Source organism: Phytophthora infestans, genomic scaffold (genome assembly GCF_000142945.1).
Source record: "Phytophthora infestans T30-4 supercont1.39 genomic scaffold, whole genome shotgun sequence".
NCBI lineage: Eukaryota > Oomycota > Peronosporomycetes > Peronosporales > Peronosporaceae > Phytophthora > Phytophthora infestans.
The window spans coordinates 1,312,422-1,332,004 of NW_003303720.1; the positions used below are offsets into that span (position 1 = coordinate 1,312,422).

The window sequence follows — 19,583 nt, forward strand, 5'->3', positions numbered from 1 at the left end:
TCGTCATCTTACCTTCCCCAGAGAGCTTGTCAGCCGGCTAGGTCCGAGAACACTCCGTCTTCCAGGTATCGGTCACCGAAACTCGCTCCAAACGATCCAGCTCGCGAACACCCCTCAAACCTCCCCCAGCTAAGAAACAGCGCACTTCCGAGAAAGCAAAAGCCTAGCTTCGCTTCTCGTTTGATCCCCCCACCGGCGTAGACGCCACCATCGAGGGCGACCTGGAGTGCCTCGTAAAGATATCGAGGGACAGGAAAAGACGCCGCCACGTATGGCCTTCCCGTGGAAGGGCTACCACGTCTGGTAAGACCCCAAGCACCACCCCGAGCTTCATCGGAAACACTGACGCTTCTGGATGCGCTTCCGACTTCAGTTCCTACTCCTCGCACTATATCCACCGACGGACAACGCTGCCGCCGGCTGCAAGTTGAAGGCAAGCGCGCTCCAAGCTCGTCTGCAATTATTGAGCGCCTTCCTCGAAGCGATGGGCTACTACGGGATGCTGACGGCATTCGAAGACACTCCACGACAACCTTATGTGGTTCGGAGGCAGGGCTTCCAAGCACGCCAGCGGGGCCAACGACGAATCCAAATATCCCGCCCAAGAAGACCTCGGTGTCCTGTTCAAGCGTCATCGCCGCCTTTACGATCAAGTTATCGCCAACGTCCTCGATCCCTTCTAAGTGGACAGCAGCGGCTACCGCTCCATCCCGAAACCCCTCGAAAAGAGTCAAGCGATTGATCCTACGCGCCCTAAGAACCTGCGACTTTCGGACAAGGCCCTGGCTCGTATTGCTCTGGACGTTTCAGGCAGCAACCCTCCGAAATGAGCTGGGTCGGCAATCGCAACCGTGGTCCATGGAAAAAGATCCTCTCTGACCGTTCTCTTCGGATGACTGAGGTCGAAGTCGCCACGCTGCTAACAGCAGGCAAACCCGTTATAGTGCACAATGAGCGCCTCCGAACAAGGGGAAGACGATTCCGACCTCGAAAAAAACGGAGAGCTCACTGCCCTGTAACCGTCCCCGCCTGTCAAGTATCAGCCTCCAAGATCGCCCACTAAGCATCTAGCGTACTATTTGGGACTCGCATCCGCCGACGAAGACCAGGATCAAGAAGAGGGCCACCCTGGCAACACCACGGCGACGAAGAAGACAAGGAAAAGGCCCAAGAAAACACCAACGAAGACGCAGACGACCAAGATGACGAAGACGACGACGAAGAGGCCGATGAAAATTCCCTTCTACCGATAACGGAGCGGCGTCCAACGCAGGCGACAAGATGAGCAAGCCCTCAAAGCCATCGTCGAATTCTCCGAGCGCTCAAACTCCCAAGTGACGAGGTTACCATTTTTGAGAGGAACGATCTCAAGTTTCTCTTTTCCGTTCCCGTACGTCAGATCGTTCCCTCCGTAACAAAACACAAATACTCACCAACACGCACCACCATCCTATTTCCGAGTGTCCACTCTAATCTCCACAGAGTAACCGTTCTTTGCTGATTCGAAAACTTCACTACTCCACTTATACCATAAGTAACACGTCCTCGTCGGCTTCCGCATTAGCGTCGGCCAATCGAGCACTTCTTCGCAACTCAATTAAGCCCTTCTTCTTCCTTTCAGCGTCTTCGTAAGACATCACTAACCGGGCATAAGCCGGTATCAAAACCGTTCTTTGTAGCCAGAAGGTCTCGTAGCTCGTAGCTAGAGCCAAATATTCCTCAGTCCAGCTCATAATCCTTTTAGCCACCAGTTCCAGTAAAGGCGTTTCGACTCCAACATAGACCGTGTCTTCTCGACCAGCGGTTAACCGTTCCACAAAGCTAGAAAGCAGGAGGTCGTATTCATTCAGGGGTCCATTACTACGTCCGTCTTCGGTCTCCTCAGCGCCAGGCAGTACTTCATCCAGAAACGGTTGAGTCCATTTACTTCGATATTTCTTGGGTCTGCTCACATTCACGGTCATCAGCTGGTCGGGGGTGAGGGGGAATCGCCACCTTGTAAGCGTTCTCCCTGACTTTGCAAGAAATCCGGTAAGGACCGTGCCACGTGAAAGCTTCTTCGTCCTTGTTTCACCTCTCCGTGCCCTGAAAATCTAGTACATCCACAAGGGATCACCCACTTCGTACGTCGCATCCACTTGATCCTCCATTCGCCTAGCGTGTCTGTCTTGAGCCTTTAAAAGCTGACGCTCCACTAAGTGGCGAGAGTCACGGATCGAACAGTACCGTTCCCGTCTATACTAGGCCGCTTCGCTACTCTTCTACCTCGCTCCGAGGCTCAGAAAAGCTACGTCTAGTGGTAGCGCGGGGTCACGTCACTATAGGGTGAAAAAAGGGGAGTCTCTAAGCGCTTCATGGTAGGCGGTGCAGTAGGCAAATAACACCCGTTGTAAGTATGCAACCTAATCGCTCTGAGCTTTGCTCACGTGCATCCTCAGCATCTCTATGAAAGTATCGTTTAACCGCTCCACAAGCCCTTGGGTTTGCGGCTGATACGCGGCACAGTACAGATCCTGGATACCGAGTGCTTGATAAAAGGTCTTGGCCACTTCCGACGTAAAGCTCGAACCGTTGTCACTAAACAGTCGAGACGGAAGTCTGTGTCGGGCGACGACACCATTCACCATCACCATCCACAAAAGTCACAGTGTCTAGCCGTTTCACCGCGAATGCCTTGGCCCACCTCGTGGGGTAGTCCACGAACACCAGAATATACCGGATTCACCCTCCGTCACTGGTAACGGTCCGATAGAATCCACGACTAGCAAATCGAACGGTCCTCTCAGCTCGACCACCGGTATTCGCTGCATTACTCCTGCGCCCCATGGTGGAGAACCTTTCCACTGCCACACTTGTTGCATTCCCTCAAATACTAGGTTACATCCTTACGCCAGCCGGACCGGTAAGCCAACCGTCTAATCTTCTCCATCGTTGTAGTCAATTCCAAATGAGACGAAAGGATGTCTGCGTGAAGGTAGTGAAGGATCGTCGCTACAAAAGATGGAGGTACCACTAGCACCGCCACCGTACGAGCCGGCCCGACTCGCGCTGAAAAATTGACAAACCGACGCATCAGACCGTCCTGCGCCACATACCGAGACGCCATCCGTACTATGCGAGCTCGTAGGAAAGGGTCCCGCGGAAGAGCCCCATCCAACAGAAAAACCACGAGCGCTTTCATCCACGACACAGCTTGCTGTTCACTCTTGAACTGCTCTAAGTCTAAGTGAAAAATTTCCAGAGGATATTTCTAAATCCCTTCGGCGGAACCGTCCTCCTTTTCTTCTGTACCCGTTCTCATTCCTGGGTACTCCGGTTCCGTCGCTAACTCAGGCTCAACGGGATTTTCGACCGGCCCCCCGACTGAGTCTTGACCGTCTAAGTACTCTTCCGCTGGCTTCAGTAGGTAGGTCACGTGCAACGCGTTCACTTGCTCCGCCTCCAGACGAGATAGACCGTCAAAGTGCCCCATCGCTGCCCCAGGTTTTTTAGTACTTTAAACAGCAGATTGGACAGCTCCATGGTCCATCGTGCCAACTTCGCGCTCGTAGTATGGTTTCCAGGACTGACGATCCAGGTAAGAGCCGAATGATCCGTGTACAAGTCGAGCTTTCGCTTGTCCAAGTAGCAGCGAAACCTCCTTGTCGACCATACAACCCCCCAAGACTCGATCTCTAAGATCCATACTTGCTTGTTGATCCAGTTTTTCTAGGACCCTGTCAACAACTTACTAGCGTACGCCACTACACCGTCTCGACCGTCTACTTCCTGCATCAGACAGGCTCCGACAGCGTATCGGGACGAGCCCACGTAAAGTTTGAAACGTCTCTTGACATCCGAGTAGACTAAAATCGGAGGCTTCATTAACGCTCGCTTGAGCTGGCGGTAGGCCGCCTCACAGTCATCCTTCCACGCAAATGGCGCATCTTTCACCTTCAACCGTTCCAGGGGCGCCGAAATCGAGGCGTATCCCGGAATATAACGACGGAAATACCTCATCAGTCCCAAGAACGATCGGATCGCAGAACCTCGTGAGTGCCTGTTTTACACGCACTAAATGCGTCGGAAAGTTCTTGCTGAAGTTTACACAGTCATCCAGGTAGACCAAGCAAATGCGCCACTTACGTCCACTAAGCCCGCCATCATCAACCGTTCAAACGCGGGTACAGCATTACAAAGACTAAACGACATCGCTAGCCACTCGTACAGATCGTACTTGCACGTGAAAACAGTTTTAGAAATACTGTCCTTGTCCATGGGAGTATTCCTGTAGCCAGACGCAATGTCCATAGTCGAGAACAAATTTGCATCCCCCAGGACGTCGAGGATATCATCGACCAAAGGCATAGGATAACAATCTTTCACGGTCACCGCGTTCAGTCTCCGGTAATCGATACAGGACTCGATTCCTCCGTTCGGCTTGCAAATCATCAGAACCGGACTGGCCCACGGACTGTTCGAAGGACAGATGAATTTGTTCTCCAGATACTGCTGAATCTCTTCCTCCATCACTTCTCCGTCAATCTAATGACACTCGGTACGGCTGCTGCTTGATCGGGGGAATGTTACCTGTCGACTTTAAAGTACAGCAGCTCCGTTCGACCAGACTTCATCGATGACTCCACGAAAATGTCATAGAAGCCGTTCAGCTCCGACCAGAACTGTGACTTCTGCTCTTCGGATAAGTCAGACTCAGAGAAGTCCGCCGTCGCGCCAACGTTTTTGTCCGGCGGGACGTCAGGCTTGGAAGCCCTCGCCTCGCCACAGACCCCTTCTCCAAGCCCTCCGGTGAATGACATCGCCACGGAGCTCTCTACGCCTTCGGAAGGCACGCTCTTGCTTTGGGGCCCTTCTTCTCCGGGCGGGTCTTCGTAATTAAATGCCGACCCCGGCACGATAGAGGCAGACACGACAACCGTTCCTTTCCGGATACAGCACTCATCCGTTGACGTGCTGCAGACTTCAACAATCTCACTAAGTACATATAGTGCTCCCCAAACGGACGCCTCCTGATCCTCCCCCTAAGCGTGGGTTAAGGACAGTCACGGTTGTGTTGTCCGATGGATTTGGCTTTCGTGATAATGAAGATGAAGAAAGACCGTCGATACCACGAGTGGTACAAGGAGGGCGACGTGTTGTTTGCGCTGTCGGCAGCTTTGAGGCTCTCTCTGGAGGGTATATCAACTGCCTACAGTCGCAAATGCTTGCAGACACTGGCGCGACGCTTCGCCTCATTGATAGGCGATTTCTGAAGCGGTTAGGACGGGTCCGGAGATCCTACCGCCGTATGACGGTAAAGTTAGCAGCTCGTCTAGTCAGCAACTGCGCGTCCGTGGGGGGATCGATCTGCCCATCCGATTGGGATCGAAAGAAGTCTCTGTGAAGATGGTAGTAGCCGACAAGCTATATGTGGACGCTATCCTGGGAGTCGACGCGTTAGGAGCTTTCAGCGCCCTGATCGATGTGGCGGAAAGGACTTTGACGCTTAAGGACACTGGAGAAGTGCATCCGCTTGGGATGACCGTCGTGCGTGACGTCTACATGGCTACAAATGACCTCGTCAGTACGGTTACCTCCTCGTGGCCAAGCGCTAGTGGTGGCTAATGTCGTCGGAAACTGGAGAGACAATGATATCGCGCTAGTGGAGGGTGCCGCTGAGTTACCGCCTACCTTGGGAATGGTTTGATCGCTTTGTACTGTGAGGGGAGGCAAAGTGGCATTTTTGTCCTTCTCTTGTCGAAACTTAAAGTCGTTCAAAGCTTCAACATCGTTCCTGTATAGGGAAGAACAGTCGAAACATACCGCGCCACGTCCGCGCCGTTGCCGTCGGCGTCGGCGTCGACTTCGACCTCCACCCAGCGTAGGCTTCTTTCCCGTTCGGTCAACCAGCTTTTGCCAAATATGGTCCGTATTTCCTTCGAAATACCGTTCGGCTCATTTCTCAAGAACGGTCCAGACTTCTCCTAGCAACCCCTTCACTTGAACGACTCGTTCCGTATGCCAGCGTAGGCGTCCCCAGTACAGGCTGGGCCGTTTGTCTCTTAAAGGAGGTACCCCATCATCCTGGACTTAGAAGGCCTCCCTGGCGGGCACACAGTCTTCCTCGGCCGGACACGCTTTCATTTCCTTAAGCATCCGATAGACGGCTTCGCGCGCGACGCTTCGGACCATTCGTCTCCTAAAGGTCCTCCTTCCTAATGGGAAATGACACGACTGTACTTCGGTAACCATCGCCACCATGCTCTCTGCTTCTAGGGGAAGAGCAATATTCTCGCACACTAGGCTTATCACCATCGTATTCACTCGGGCATCTCCCACTAGGAGACAGTTTTTCGCTTCCGCATTCTCAGACACAGGATTATCACGTACGCCCACCTTTTCAGAGGCTCCCCCGCGGAGCGCTGACGGCGATCTTCGTGAAACCTTCCGACGACGAGCGGAAGTCACGGATAGCTCTGTAGCTTCAGCCGAACTCCCAAGCGTCTTGTTAACCCACTCCTGCCAGTACTCGGGCCTCTTCAACCTACTGGCGCTGGACGCACTCACTCGTTCTAGCACTTTCTCAGGGATCCCCAAGTACTTCACCATGTCCTCCAACGACGGATCCTTTCTAGTCTCAGCGTTCACCTTCATCTGACGCTTGCGTTCCATCTCATCTAGCGGAACTAACCGCTCCTCCAGCTCCTTGTCGTACTCTTCCTTATAGCAGCTATTTTACTCCAGTCGGAACAGTTTCTTCTTCATCGGGGCCGCTTACTTCCATGACTTCCAGTTCCGAGTCTGTAAAGAGACGATAGTACCTAGCCTCCGAAGTTTCTTCGGTCAAGCTCGAGTCACTGACGACCTCAACAAGGTCAGAGACGGTCGCCGTTTCCTCCCCGACCGCCGCTTCGACGACCTCTTGTTCTACTTCCCTAACGACCATTTCTTCGGGGTCACACATCAGCATCCAGGCAGCGTACACAGTCTCCCCCACTTCAATTTCCGCGTCTTCCGATGGTGTCCAGTCGACAACAGATGCCAACGGCTTCTTCAGCGCAGACTTGAGAGGAGATGCTGCACCCAAACGAGGTTCATGACGCAGTCGAGGGAACGAGACCCGTCGGCTCGTGCCTGTTGGTTCATCGTTACGGCAACCGTTGTCAACAATGCTTCAGTAGACTCTTCTTCGCCCACGCTTTGCTCCGCCTCACCGCCCGACACACTTTCTACCGCATCCCAAAACATCTCTTCCTCTTCGGCCACGGTTTACCTCGGTCACCGTGACCACACAATCCGTACTATCGTGTTCTGCCCTGACATCCTCGTCTTCGATCGCCGTCTCCACCTCCGTGACCTTTGTTTCCGCGCCAAACACTTCAGTAGTCCCACAAAACCTCCGCAGCCTTTCGTTCTACAGCAAACCTCTCAGCGTCCTCAATAATCCCGACCGGCTCTCGGACTGTCGGAGTTTCACGCTCTACCTCTGCCTCCATAGCCGTCACACCGTCGTCCCTTCCGTTCCCCGCTTCCTCAATCTCGTCTAACTCGACGACAGCAGGCGCTCTCATTCTTGCTCTCCTCTCCCCATCGTCACTAGAGCCATTACATAGACTAGAGGAAGGAGTGGCTCCTCCTTCTCCCTCCTCTCGTCCCCATCATTGACGAGGAGCAGGCTGACTCGGCGTCTGCCCAAGCCTGGCATCCTGCGGCACCATCGAGAGCAGGGCTCCGATCAGGGGACATCTGGCTATGTTATGACGAGGATCGTTGCAGAAGTAGCATCCCCGGGACGGTCGAGAACCGTACCCTCCTCCGACTTGATTAACATTCTAGTTTCTGGGAGCTTCGCACTCGACCTGGACATGGCCCAAAACACCGCGGTTTCTGCACGTCGTGGTCGCTTGTTTGAAGTGACACGACCATGGCCACGGTAGTTGCAGCGGCCACAAAGAGGAACCCCATCCTGGGTTCGACTGTCATCATCCATCCGAATGCCACGCGCTCGAAGACCTTCAGGCGGGGCCTGGCCGTTCGTGACAGGAACGATTGTCGAGACAGCAGACATCACACGCCCACGGTCACGAGGGGACTGAGGTGCACTTCATTGATTCTGCTAATTGTTGCTGCCAATGTTGCTGTTGCGGCATGAAACGCTTCATCTGTTGTGCCAACGCATCCACGGAGGCCAACACAGGCGTGTCCTGGCGCTTCTTTGACGGAGCTTCGTCCGAGAATTCGTCATCTTCTTTAATAGGACGGTGCCTATTCTTGAACAGCAGCCTTTCGCACGCTTCAGGAATATCGGAGGCAGGGCTAGCATCCAGGGTCGCCAGCATGCGCTTGTTCCTCAGACCACGGCGGAACAACTGGAAACGCATCTGCGGATTCGGGTAGTCCGACGACCCACACAGGTCGGACACTCGGTCGCCCCATTCCTCCACCGACTCACCTTTTTCACGCTTTGTAGTCTCGAGCCGTTCTCACAGCACGTCAGCATACGGCTTAAAACCAAGTTATGGAACCAAGCATTCAGCGTGCAGAACGTCCGAATGGTCGAGCTACCCCACCATCGCTCAGCTTCTCGACCCTTCAGTCTCTGTCGAAACACTAACAGCCGCGACCGATCGGGAAGACCTTCCGTGTGGGCTTCAAAGCGCTCCCAGAAATCACAAGCTTTCTCTACCGTCGCCGTGTCCGAGTAGAGCACTGGAAGCACCTTCATATCGTTCGAAACCAACTGAGACAGCTGAAACGGATCGGCCGTCCTCAGGGCTTGGTACGGAAACACTCCGTTCGATCGAGTCGCAGAGTGAGCAGGAACCGTTTGTCTGGGCGCTGGCCTCCTGTTTCTTGCCATTGCCGTAGCCCCGCTTGCGGGCATCGTACTCATTCTCAGAACTGGGCGCCTAGCGGTACTCGGCATCATACTCGACGAAGAAGTCGCAAAACTAACTCCACTCGGGCGAGGGCGACTCACAGACCTCGTAGGCACCAGGATCTTGGCGGCCATACCCGGGCCGTAGCCACCACGGAGACCACCGACGCCACTCTCTTCACGTTGAGCATTCCAACTCCACCCGAACGCGGGACGGTCCGATTGTCGAACTTCCGGTCCAGTGTGTCGGGAACGGAACCCACTTGGTTTTCGCTCACTCTTCACTACCTCGTCCTGCTCATACTTAGAGTCGTACTCCGAATCGTACGCGTCTTTTGCGTCGTAGTACTCGCTGTCGTATCCATCCGTCGTGTAGGGACCCTCGATGCGCGTAGCGACACCAGCCGCGACTTCTCTCTTCATCTCAGGCTCATCTTTGACCTCCGTCTTGATATCACCGTCGTCTCAGTCCGGCCACTCGCTCCTTTTCCAGTCTCCTTGAGCTCGTCGGCGTACAGCTCGCGCAGCACGTCCGTCCCAGAGCTCATACGCATAGTTGCCACTCCTTGCGACACCGCAGCTCCGTCACTTTTACCAGGAGACTGCTCCACATCGCTACACGGATCCGGCGAGATTCTCACTCTCCCACCCCGCTCCAACCGCTCCACAGCAGCCAGCACTGACACAAGCTGCTCGTCCACACCGCCTTCAAGACTGCGGTCAAACACTCTCCCTTCTTCTTCATCACTTAACACTTCTCTCTCGGCCATCGTCGATACTCCCGATTACCAAACATGTTAGCACAAAACGTCTCTTCTTCTCTCTGACTCAGTCACCGTACAGCGGCCTTCAACACCTATCTTCTGGTGGGCCTCGGCCGAAGAGGATAGCGTCCACGATCCAGTCACAATCTTCTTACCACTCACACGACGGATCATCTACTTCATAGCGTAAGCAGTACCCTGCTTCTCTTCCACGTGTCGCGAGTCGCTCTGGAACAGGATGCCTGCGCTGATCAAGAGTAGCAAGGCGAGGTAAAAAGTAGTAATCCAAGTCGACACAAATAGCTATATTAATAATATAAAGCCAAATGTATTTAGTCAGCTCGGGCTTATGGGCCAAATTCACGACTGACCAAGCTCACCTCGCTAACAATGTCGCCCGCACCGTAGTTCTTCTCAGTCGAACCGCACGCCAGCACGTGCTTGGGTACATCATTTCCGGTGACGTCCCTCCCTTCGCTGTACTGTCCTTTGTGTACGTTCCAGTATTGCCGTAGTCCATGTCGTCCGTCCCAGGGACCTTGCACATCACAGGTGGCCGCGAAAGACACCACTTTCCTACACAGGGTTCATAAATCTATGTGCCCAGTTGTCGTCAGGTAGAACATCTCATCTCAAGGATAATGTTGTCCAAGTACAAAGCCGACATCCCTAATTTAATACTCCATATGGTATCCGAGTTGGAGTTAAGTTTACGGATATGGGTTTCAGTTGGGAGACGAGCCCCCAATCTTATTCACAGATCGCCCTTATTGGACTCCCTTTGGTTTTTTGCGATTGGACAGTACCAGTGCAGAATCAACCCCATTAAAAATGTAGTAATAATTAGTGGGCGGGAAATCTACGTCGTCGTCGCCGTTATCATCAGCCTCTTCACTATCACTCACAAGACAGCAGCTCATCTCGGTTTGCAAGCTTTTCAGCAAATACGTAGCTCGAAACGCAGCATTGTTATCCTTTTCCGCCAAAACATTTCTATGGCTACCCCTTATATGAAAAAAAAATCATTATTTTCAGTATCCGACGCATACTCCGTACTTGAATGGTATTTTTTCTTGCTTATGACTTTTGCTACGTGAGCAGCAATTAGTGGTGCCGTTTTTGGTCGTGTTGCCTCATTTTCAACGATGCCAAACTCTCTGATAACTCCACGCAGCTCCGGTGAAGTGTTCTTTCTCTGACATGCGTGCTTCGTCTCACCAGTCTTCAAGTTCGATATAAATACAAAACGTTTTGACATATAACTGTTAGAAAAAGGTACAATACACTGCAACTGCAACCGCTTTTGGACCTCGCCAAACTTCGCTTCGGAATTTTTGTTCCAATAGTATACTCTTTTGATATACTATTGTGAACACTGCTCCCTATCCTTGCAGCGTGTCTGTCCGTCTGTCAATCTGTCCGTCGCTTTCCTCTCTTGCTGCTTTTGCCTACCTTTTCGCATAGCTACACTCGGCCTTTTTAATACATTTAAGTCCCATCCTACCGTCCTCGCCTACCTTTCTGACTCGACCTAACTATGCAAAAATCACTAATATATCCAAAAGCGTCACACAATTAACTCGCGCCCTGATTGGGCAATATTTTTCGACTCACTTTTCATTCAAACACACATAATTGGGATTTTGAGCGACGGCGCGGCGAGTACAGGGTGCGCCGGCTGTATAATAGCAGTAGGGTAGTGCTAGATGTATATGCTTGTATGTACGGGCGTGGGTCTCCTTGCCCTACTATATATTCAAGCGAAACCTCTCAGGAAACAGTCTGAGGCTTGCCCCGAGACTCCAAAGTGGTATGGCAGTTGGTAGCGACAGCAATCAGGTTGGGGTGGGTGTGACCGGGAGCGTCTACCACCATGCACGCACCTAGGGTCCTAGACCCACCGCGAGTGTCCACGCTCCAAAAGCGAGTGGCGCGTGCTGCCAATCGGCCAAATCGAAGTTGCAGCCACATGCGGAAGAGTCGTTACAGTCCCGATACAGAGGTGCTCTTAAAGTGTGAGCTTCCCCATCAAAACACACTTTGCGAGAGCACTTCTGGCGGGACGGAAAGGAACGCAGCAGTCGGTCTCACAAGAGCAAGGATTCCAAAACCAAGTGCAAGGACAGCTCAAGAACAAGAGATCAAGACAAAAATCACTTTAAGAGCATGAATGAGCCCCGCGCCTGTACACCTAAATAGCATAGCATCAGAATAGACATTTTCAGAGCGTTTTCGGAGCTGTGTGAGCTCCGGGAGGGGCTGGGTCAATCTCGGACATCTGCGCATACTACGGACATAACCTGAAGAGCTGGACGGTATCGAACAGACCTGGTCAACCAATCAACAGGGCTGAGGCAACAGCTTTGACGTACCCAAGAGGCAACAGCGCGATACGGCGTCTGAATTATCATGTACAGCTGCTTGGTCCACAGCGGTGCAAGTTAATTTGGACCCGTGGACCGTGAGCTGAGGGCTGTAACACGTCGGCCAAGGGGAGGGCATAAGCAAAAGCTGACTGGACCAACAAGCCGCCTGGGGTGACGATACCCCTAAGTTAAATGTAATCCGAGGGACCGGGATGGAAATGACAGTGGTGTGTTCAGTTCACCGAGGGCTTCCGGATTAGTACTGGAAAGGAAAGTTCGAGGTTCTATTCGAATACCACGGTGCTTAAGCTACTGTTTCCATGCTCCGGTGCTTATATTCATGGAATAGCTGTAGAATAGTTCCCAGTGCACTTAGACTTTCAAGTCTATCCGCTCATGTAACTATTTTTCATTTAGATCAGGCGATAGACGCGCTCAAGATAGAAGGACATGGCAAGAGCTCCGAGGAAAAGCAAAAAGGTTCCCTAACAATTGTGAAGCGAGCTTTGGTGCAGAATTACCTCTACTAACTCCGTCCAATGATTAGAATTACCCGCGAGGAGCTAGATGATCGCGTACAACGAGCCCGGCGTGAGAACGCATCCCAATCCCACGAAGAGTCGCGTAAGGAAAGACAACTCCGTAAACAGAGGCTTCGTAACGCAGAGGCCCGCTACCGCAAGGCAATCCAAGAATTGGAGCAGCTTGAGTTAGTTGAAGCCCCAGCGCCAACTGAATCCGGACAGATGAGAGTATCTGGTCCGGCGGTAGAGCGTGAGGAGAAGACAGAAGAAGACGATCTTGCTGAACATCAACGACGTTTGAGGCGGACGCGCATTGCAAACACCCTGTCGATAATACCCACAATTTCCAGATTGGAGCGTCGGGGAATGCAGACGATAGAGCTGCGGCTAAACGTGCGCGCGATGCGGAAATAGCACGGGCCAGGCGCACCGCTATGACGAGCTCACAAAAACTACGGACACGAGCAAAGGACGCGGGGAGGAAACGGATACGTAGAACTAACAGATCCGACTCCCAGGTTGTCCGAGACCGCGGACGAGATGCCGAGCTAGCTTGGGTACGAAGCGATCGAATGGCTTTAGAAGAGCTGGCAGCTCATCAAGCGTGTTATTGCGATGCGCAGTCCAGCCACAGAGCCACAAGAGCAGGGGCGGATCGTCAAAATGCCAGGATTCGAGATGCAGCGGGACACGACGATCGCAGGGAAGGCATGTCAGATGAGCAGCGCCAAGCGGAGCGTGACCAAAAGCACACCGATATCGCTGAGCGGCATGTCAGATGAGCAGCGTCAAGCTGAGCGTCATTTAAACACAGCACCTCGGAGAGACTTCAGAGGAGGCATGACGGATGAGCAGCGCCAAGTAGATCGCGACCAGAATACAGCAGCACGGAGAGACCACAGAGCGTCTTTGGCGGATGACGTCCGTTAAGTAGAGCGTGACCGGGACGCAATCTCTCAGAGGTCACGACGAGAAGCTATGACAGAAGAACAAAGGGGGCAACGACAGGAACAAGACCGGTTTCGCAGGCGATCTCGGCAGTATAAGAAGGGCCTCGCGTACCACGAACGTTTTAACCCTTCCACGGTGGCTGGTGGCAGTCATTACTTCACGCGTTACGTCGATGACAGCCAGGAGAACGAGCGGGTTTGTCACTACTGCAACGCTAGGAAGTTTCCGCAAGAAATAGACGGGTGCTGTTGTCGTAACGGACAGGTGTTCGTTCCGACTTCGCGAACAGCACCTGATGCTCTACTATCACGTTTCGAAAACCCGACCTTCATGCGGCCAATCCGAGCCTACAGCAACGTATTCGCATTTACGTCCATGGGAGCTTCGCGGTCTCGGACTCTCAACGTCGACGAAAGCGTGACACGGAATGGTGTCTGCAACTTCCGTGTACAAGGGTCAGTGTGCCACCGTATGGGACCGCTACTACCTCCAACATTCGGCCGCTCCATGTATGCCCAAGTTTACTTTAACGATCCAGACATGAATGCACGTGTGCGGAGCTGTATGAACATGACGCATGGCCTCGATCGCGCCGTTATGGAAACGATTGATCAGGTGATGGTGGCGCACAACCCATACACACAATCATTTATCAACGCGCGTAGCTTTTTGATAGATCGTGGTTGGGATGCGTATGCAGCAGCTATCAGGGAGCACGAACGACGCCGAGTGGCAGGGGAACCCGTTGATGACCATGACCCGTCGTTAGTATTGCGTAATTTTCTTCCGGAGGGGGATTACCTTAAGCTGCGTCTGCACGTCACACGGAATGCAAATCCGGGTACGCATAACACCCCAACGGCATCAGAGGTGGCAGCCGTTGGGATCGACACAAACGCGGCTGATCATCGGGATATTATCCTACACACGACATGAGGAGGTTTTAAGCGCATCTTTGAGACGAGCGTTACCTACGACCCGCTGCAGTACCATCTACTCTTTCCGTACGGGGAGAATGGCTGGACTTACGATATCCCGTACGTTGGTAATCCCGTCGGTCGCCACGGTGACCCGTTATCCATGTCCGTTCGGGAATATGAGGCGTATCTGCTTTACGACCGGACGGTTAGTAACTCTCTTATTCGCGCAGTGGGCGACTGACGCAGCAATACTGCGTTGACCAATGGGCCAAATGCGAACAAGAACGCCTGCGCTTCATCAAGAAGAACCAACACCAGTATCGATTGGAAGCCCTCCAGGGACTCACGGACGCGTTGCGTGGCGAGTCAGTTGAAATCCACAGAATGGCAGCTGACGACGAGGCGGCCATACGTAGGACTCGGCGTGGGAATAATACGGAGCAAGAGTCAGCGGAGTCAGATGCGGGTGAGGTTGGACGCAAGATCATCATACCTCCGAAGTTTACAGGTGGTCCCCGCTACATGTACCAACGCTTCTTGGATGCCATGGCTATCGTCCGTGAAACAGGAGCCCCGAACCTGTTCATTACGATGCCATGCAACCCGAGCTGGCCTGAGATCAAGGAAAACGTACGCCGTGGAGAGAAAGCATCCGACTGACCGGACATCGTGGCTCGCGTGTTCATGGAGAAACTAAAAGCTCTTAACAAGGATCTCGATGAGGTGTGATGGGGATTCAAGCCGCTCGAGTCCATGTAGTGGAATATCAGAAGCGTGGTCTTCCCCTCGCCCACATACTGCTTATCCTGCGTCCGGAGGACAAGCCCACTACCAAAGAAGACGTCGATAAGCTGGTGTCCGCGGAGCTCCTGGATAAAGCGAAGTACCCCGAGCTGTACGATACGGTGATTTCCAATATGCTGCATGGACCCTGTGGTCAACAGAACCCGAACTGCCCGTGCATGAAGAACGGAAGGTGTTGTAAGACGTTTTCAAAGGGGCTCGCGGACGAACCGGTGATGACCCCCGACAAATACCCCTCGTACAAGCGTGGTCGCCGTCCGTACGAATTATGTGCCATAAGTGGAAAGTATGGGACAGCGCGACCATCAATCAATGGGTGGTCCCGTACAATCCGTTCCTGTCGCAGAAATACAGCTGCCACATCAACGTCGAAGTTTGTGCCACGAACAAGGCCATCAAGTACATCTACAAGTACGTCTACAAGGGCTTGGACATGACGACAATAACGATTGAAGGTGAACGAAATTCGGGCGAACGAAATTCTTCAGTATCTCCTCGGGAGGTATATTTATCCGGTAGAGGCTTGCATGGGGCTATTCATGCAGCCAACACAAGGAGCAGCACATTCTGTCGTAACGCTACCTATCCATGTGAAAAGAATGAGCATGGTTGCTTATCGAGACCAAGCGACGACCCCCCAGCTTCACAGCTTGATTAACCGCGGGGACAGGTCAATGCTAACGGAGTTTTTCAAGCTGTGCGCGCGTAACCCAGAAGCTACGGTCAATCTACTGTACAAGAACGTACCACGGAAATACAGGTGGACGGAGCACAAGACGTGGGAACCGTACAAGAAGTACGTTGCTTCTCTGGGACGCCTGGTACACGTATCTCCGCAGGACCCGGAACGCTTCTACTTGCGACTTCTCCTGTGTAACCGACGCTCGCCCAAGTCCTTTGCGGATCTTCGAACGGTTAATGGTACGGAACATCCTACATATCAGCAAGCCGCTTTGGCGCTTAGGTATTTGGAAAATGACGACGAGTGGATACATTGCTTAAGCGAAGCCGCCGAGGGCAAGATGCCGTACCAGCTACGCCAAATCATTTTGGTTTACTCGATACCTGGTAATGCCAAAGATCTATGGGACAGGTTCAAAAAGGATATGTCAGAGAATGATGCACGAAGCATTGTGATAAGAAACGCAGACTTGCATAATGTACGCGAAGAGAAGGTGCGTCTTCGAATGGCGGAGTACAAGGCGTTGAAGAACTTGGCTAATTACTTGGTTTCGAACCAAACGTCCCTCGACATGTACGGCCTTCCTCTGGTAGTCGATTACGACGATGTAGCTGCTCCAGTGGACGACCCGGATACAGCGTCTGTTGATGTTGTCCAGCAAGTGATTGACGCGTACCCCCAAAGCGAACTAGGGCATGTTGCGGAGCAGGCAGACCACTTGAACAGCAACCAGAGGAATATTTTGACCAAGTTACTGCTGCTGTGAACAGACCGGTTGAAGGGGAGAAGCATTTCTTTTTGAATGGTCCGGGTGGAACAGGAAAGTCGTTTATACTCGAGCAAATACTCGCTCACCTTCGGATGCAGCGTAAGGTTGTTATCGCGGTTGCATCGAGTGGGAGTGCAGCCACTCTGTTAACCGGAGGTCATACCGCGCATTCGACGTTCCGAATTCCCCTCAAACTAACAGAGACGTCGACGTGCCGTCTTTCATGGCAGAGCCAAAAAGCCGAATGGATTCGTAGCGCGAGTCTAATCATTTGGTACGAAGCGCCGATGATGAACCGAGCTTGCTTTAAGGCTGTTGACAGGTCGATTCGGGAGCACGCGTCACTCGCTTATGGAGCGTGGACACTCGCGGTGGGTCTAGGGCCCCTAAACGCGTGCATGGTGGTAGACGCTCCCGGTCACACCCACCCCAACCTGATTGCTATCGCTACCAACTGCCATACCACCGTTCTTCTTGATGATTATTACCACCGGAAGATGCCCACGGGGACGTTGAGAAACTGATGATCTTGGCTTGCAGCAGGCCCTTAATCAGATCCGATAATTTTTCTCGGAACTGAGGTGCCACCTTCCGCACCCTTTGAGCGATCGGTTTCCCGTCGCCGACATCGATGTCACATTTGACTCCGCGGGCGGTAATGCATTACCTTTACCAATCAGCAGATGCCGGCTTTCCCAGATCTTCTGACGTAACCGATCCACTTGCACGGGTTCGTTCGCCCCTGGATCCACTTGGATATCGTCAATCGTGACCTCCTTGGTGGTCAGTGGTACCTCCGGGATCACCGCCAGGCCTTGTCCGAGATCCTCGGCGTGTAGATCCCCGCCTTCATGGAAACAGACTTGTTCATCTTCCGTCTTCGCCGGATCCACCATTGGATCCAAGCACCGCGACCCTCTTTCGCCTGTCAGTCCTTCTGCCTCCGTGGGATCAGGTACCCTGGTATCGGGGAAGCCACCAATTGGATCGACTTGATCCTCTAGCGGGCTCCAACACGAAGGGTCTTGTTTGACGAGGGGATTCAAATTTGGTGATCAGACAGGTGTGAGGTGAGATTGACTGCAAGGCCCCGGCCCTAACACTGCTACGGCAGAAAGTGATGATCCACCTGCGTGGTTGGATGAATCACGAGTTGGTGCATGTCAAGCGAGATTGGAATGCCAGTGCAGATAGCTTGGCCAGTGCCGCGTTACGGAATCAATGTGGTGTCGAAGTGGAGAGGGAGGCCGACCATCAGGATCTAGTTACGTTGAACCGACTAGATGAGGTGGTGGTGGTTGGATCCGGGAAAAGGACAGTCCAGGTAATGGCTGTCACTAGGTCCAGAGGAAGGATTGAATCTAGCCCCCAGATTCTCGATGAACCATTCGTGAAGGGAGTCCGCATTGAGCGGATCCTCAAAGCACAGAACGAAGAAGCGTGGATCTTGAAACTAAAGAAGTATCTGATGGGGGATGTACGAGACCTGAGTCGGGAGGCTACCAAATCCTACAGTATGGTTGCTACGGATTATGCAGTGGATCTAGATGATTTGCTCTTCTATTGTCCCCCTACGAAGAGAGTCAACGAGGATCGGGATGGATTGATGAGACTGGTGATGCCAGAAACCTTACAACATGATGTCCTACATCACTATCACACTAGTTTAGAAGGTGGACATCAGGGAATTGGTCGGACCTACCAATGGATCCGAGAATGTTTCCACTGGAGGGGACTATTCAAGAGCGTGCAACGGTATGTCGGTGAATGTGTGGATTGTGAGACAGGCAAGAACAGGCCCACAATCGAAGGGGAGTCACCTGGGAATGTCCAAGCGACTAACCCTTTCCAAATCATAGCCATGGATCACATCTCCTGGTTGCCCAAGTCGTTCAAAGGAAACACAGAATTTTTGATCTGGGTGGATCTGTTTACCGGATACGTGATAGCCAAAGCTAGTGCGTCTAGAACTGCACAAACCACTGTCGAATCGTACGAGGAGTGCGTTTTCCGAAGATTTGAGGCTAGTGAGATGATTAGACATGATCGGGAGCCAGGCTTTATGTCTGATTTCTTTCGAGCTTTCAACCGGATCCTGGGGCAGAGACAGCGGGCAATTATGGCATATCGTCCCCAAGCTAACGGATCGGCCGAACGCATGGTGTAGACGATCACGAGGGCACTCAAGATGTATGTCCAGGATTTGGATCAGAGAGATTGGAATGAGTACGCAGAACGAATCCCCTTCGCGATGAACACCGCCCAAGACAGAATCCGGGGTGACAATTCATTTTACTTGGTACATGGGTGGGATCCCAAATCCACCCTAGAAGCGGCCATTTCGGTATGTAGCACCAAGAAGAGAAACCGAGATCCAAGACGATGGCGATACCAAGTCCAGAAATACTATTGGCAAGCCAGATCCCAAGTGAACGAATGGCTGCGGAGAGCGATACAAGATCGAGCGGATCGACACAACGAAGACGCCCGTCAACATCAAATCCAAGTGGGATCGCAGGTGTGGCTTTATTTAGATCGAGTGAAGGAAGGGTACGCCCGCAAATTGGCCCATCTATGGCACGGACCGTTCCGGGTGGGCGAGAAGATAGGGGGACATGCTGTAAAGTTGGAAACGGCAGATACCGAATATCGCTTATTCCCTGTAGTACACGTATCCAAGCTGACGTTGGTCAAGGAATACCCGGATCGGCCCCAAACCCGGCTTTCGGCGGATGAATCCGACCGGGTGGATTTCGACGAAGACCTCCTACCGGAAGATAGTTGGAATGTGGATCTCGAAGCCGGCGAGTTCGAAGTCGAGAAGATCACCGACATGAGGTCAGGGAAGCGAACTAGATACGGACGGATTTACCGTGAATTTCTGGTGTATTGGCGTGGATATGACGAACCCAGTTGGGTAGGCGAGGCAGATCTGAACGGTGGAGC

The 19,583-nt window shown here is 52.7% G+C and overlaps 1 protein-coding gene across 1 annotated transcript; it reads left to right on the forward strand.

Annotated features, from left to right (window-relative positions):
- Nucleotides 1–355: 355 nt before the first annotated feature.
- On the forward strand, nucleotides 356–1,253 carry PITG_15971 (uncharacterized protein; the record flags this gene model as incomplete). Its single annotated transcript, XM_002898138.1, has 2 exons — nucleotides 356–541; nucleotides 1,044–1,253. 2 exons carry the CDS (start codon nucleotides 356–358, stop codon nucleotides 1,251–1,253), a joined length of 396 nt encoding a protein of 131 aa, XP_002898184.1.
- Between the last annotated feature and the right edge of the window lie 18,330 nt (nucleotides 1,254–19,583).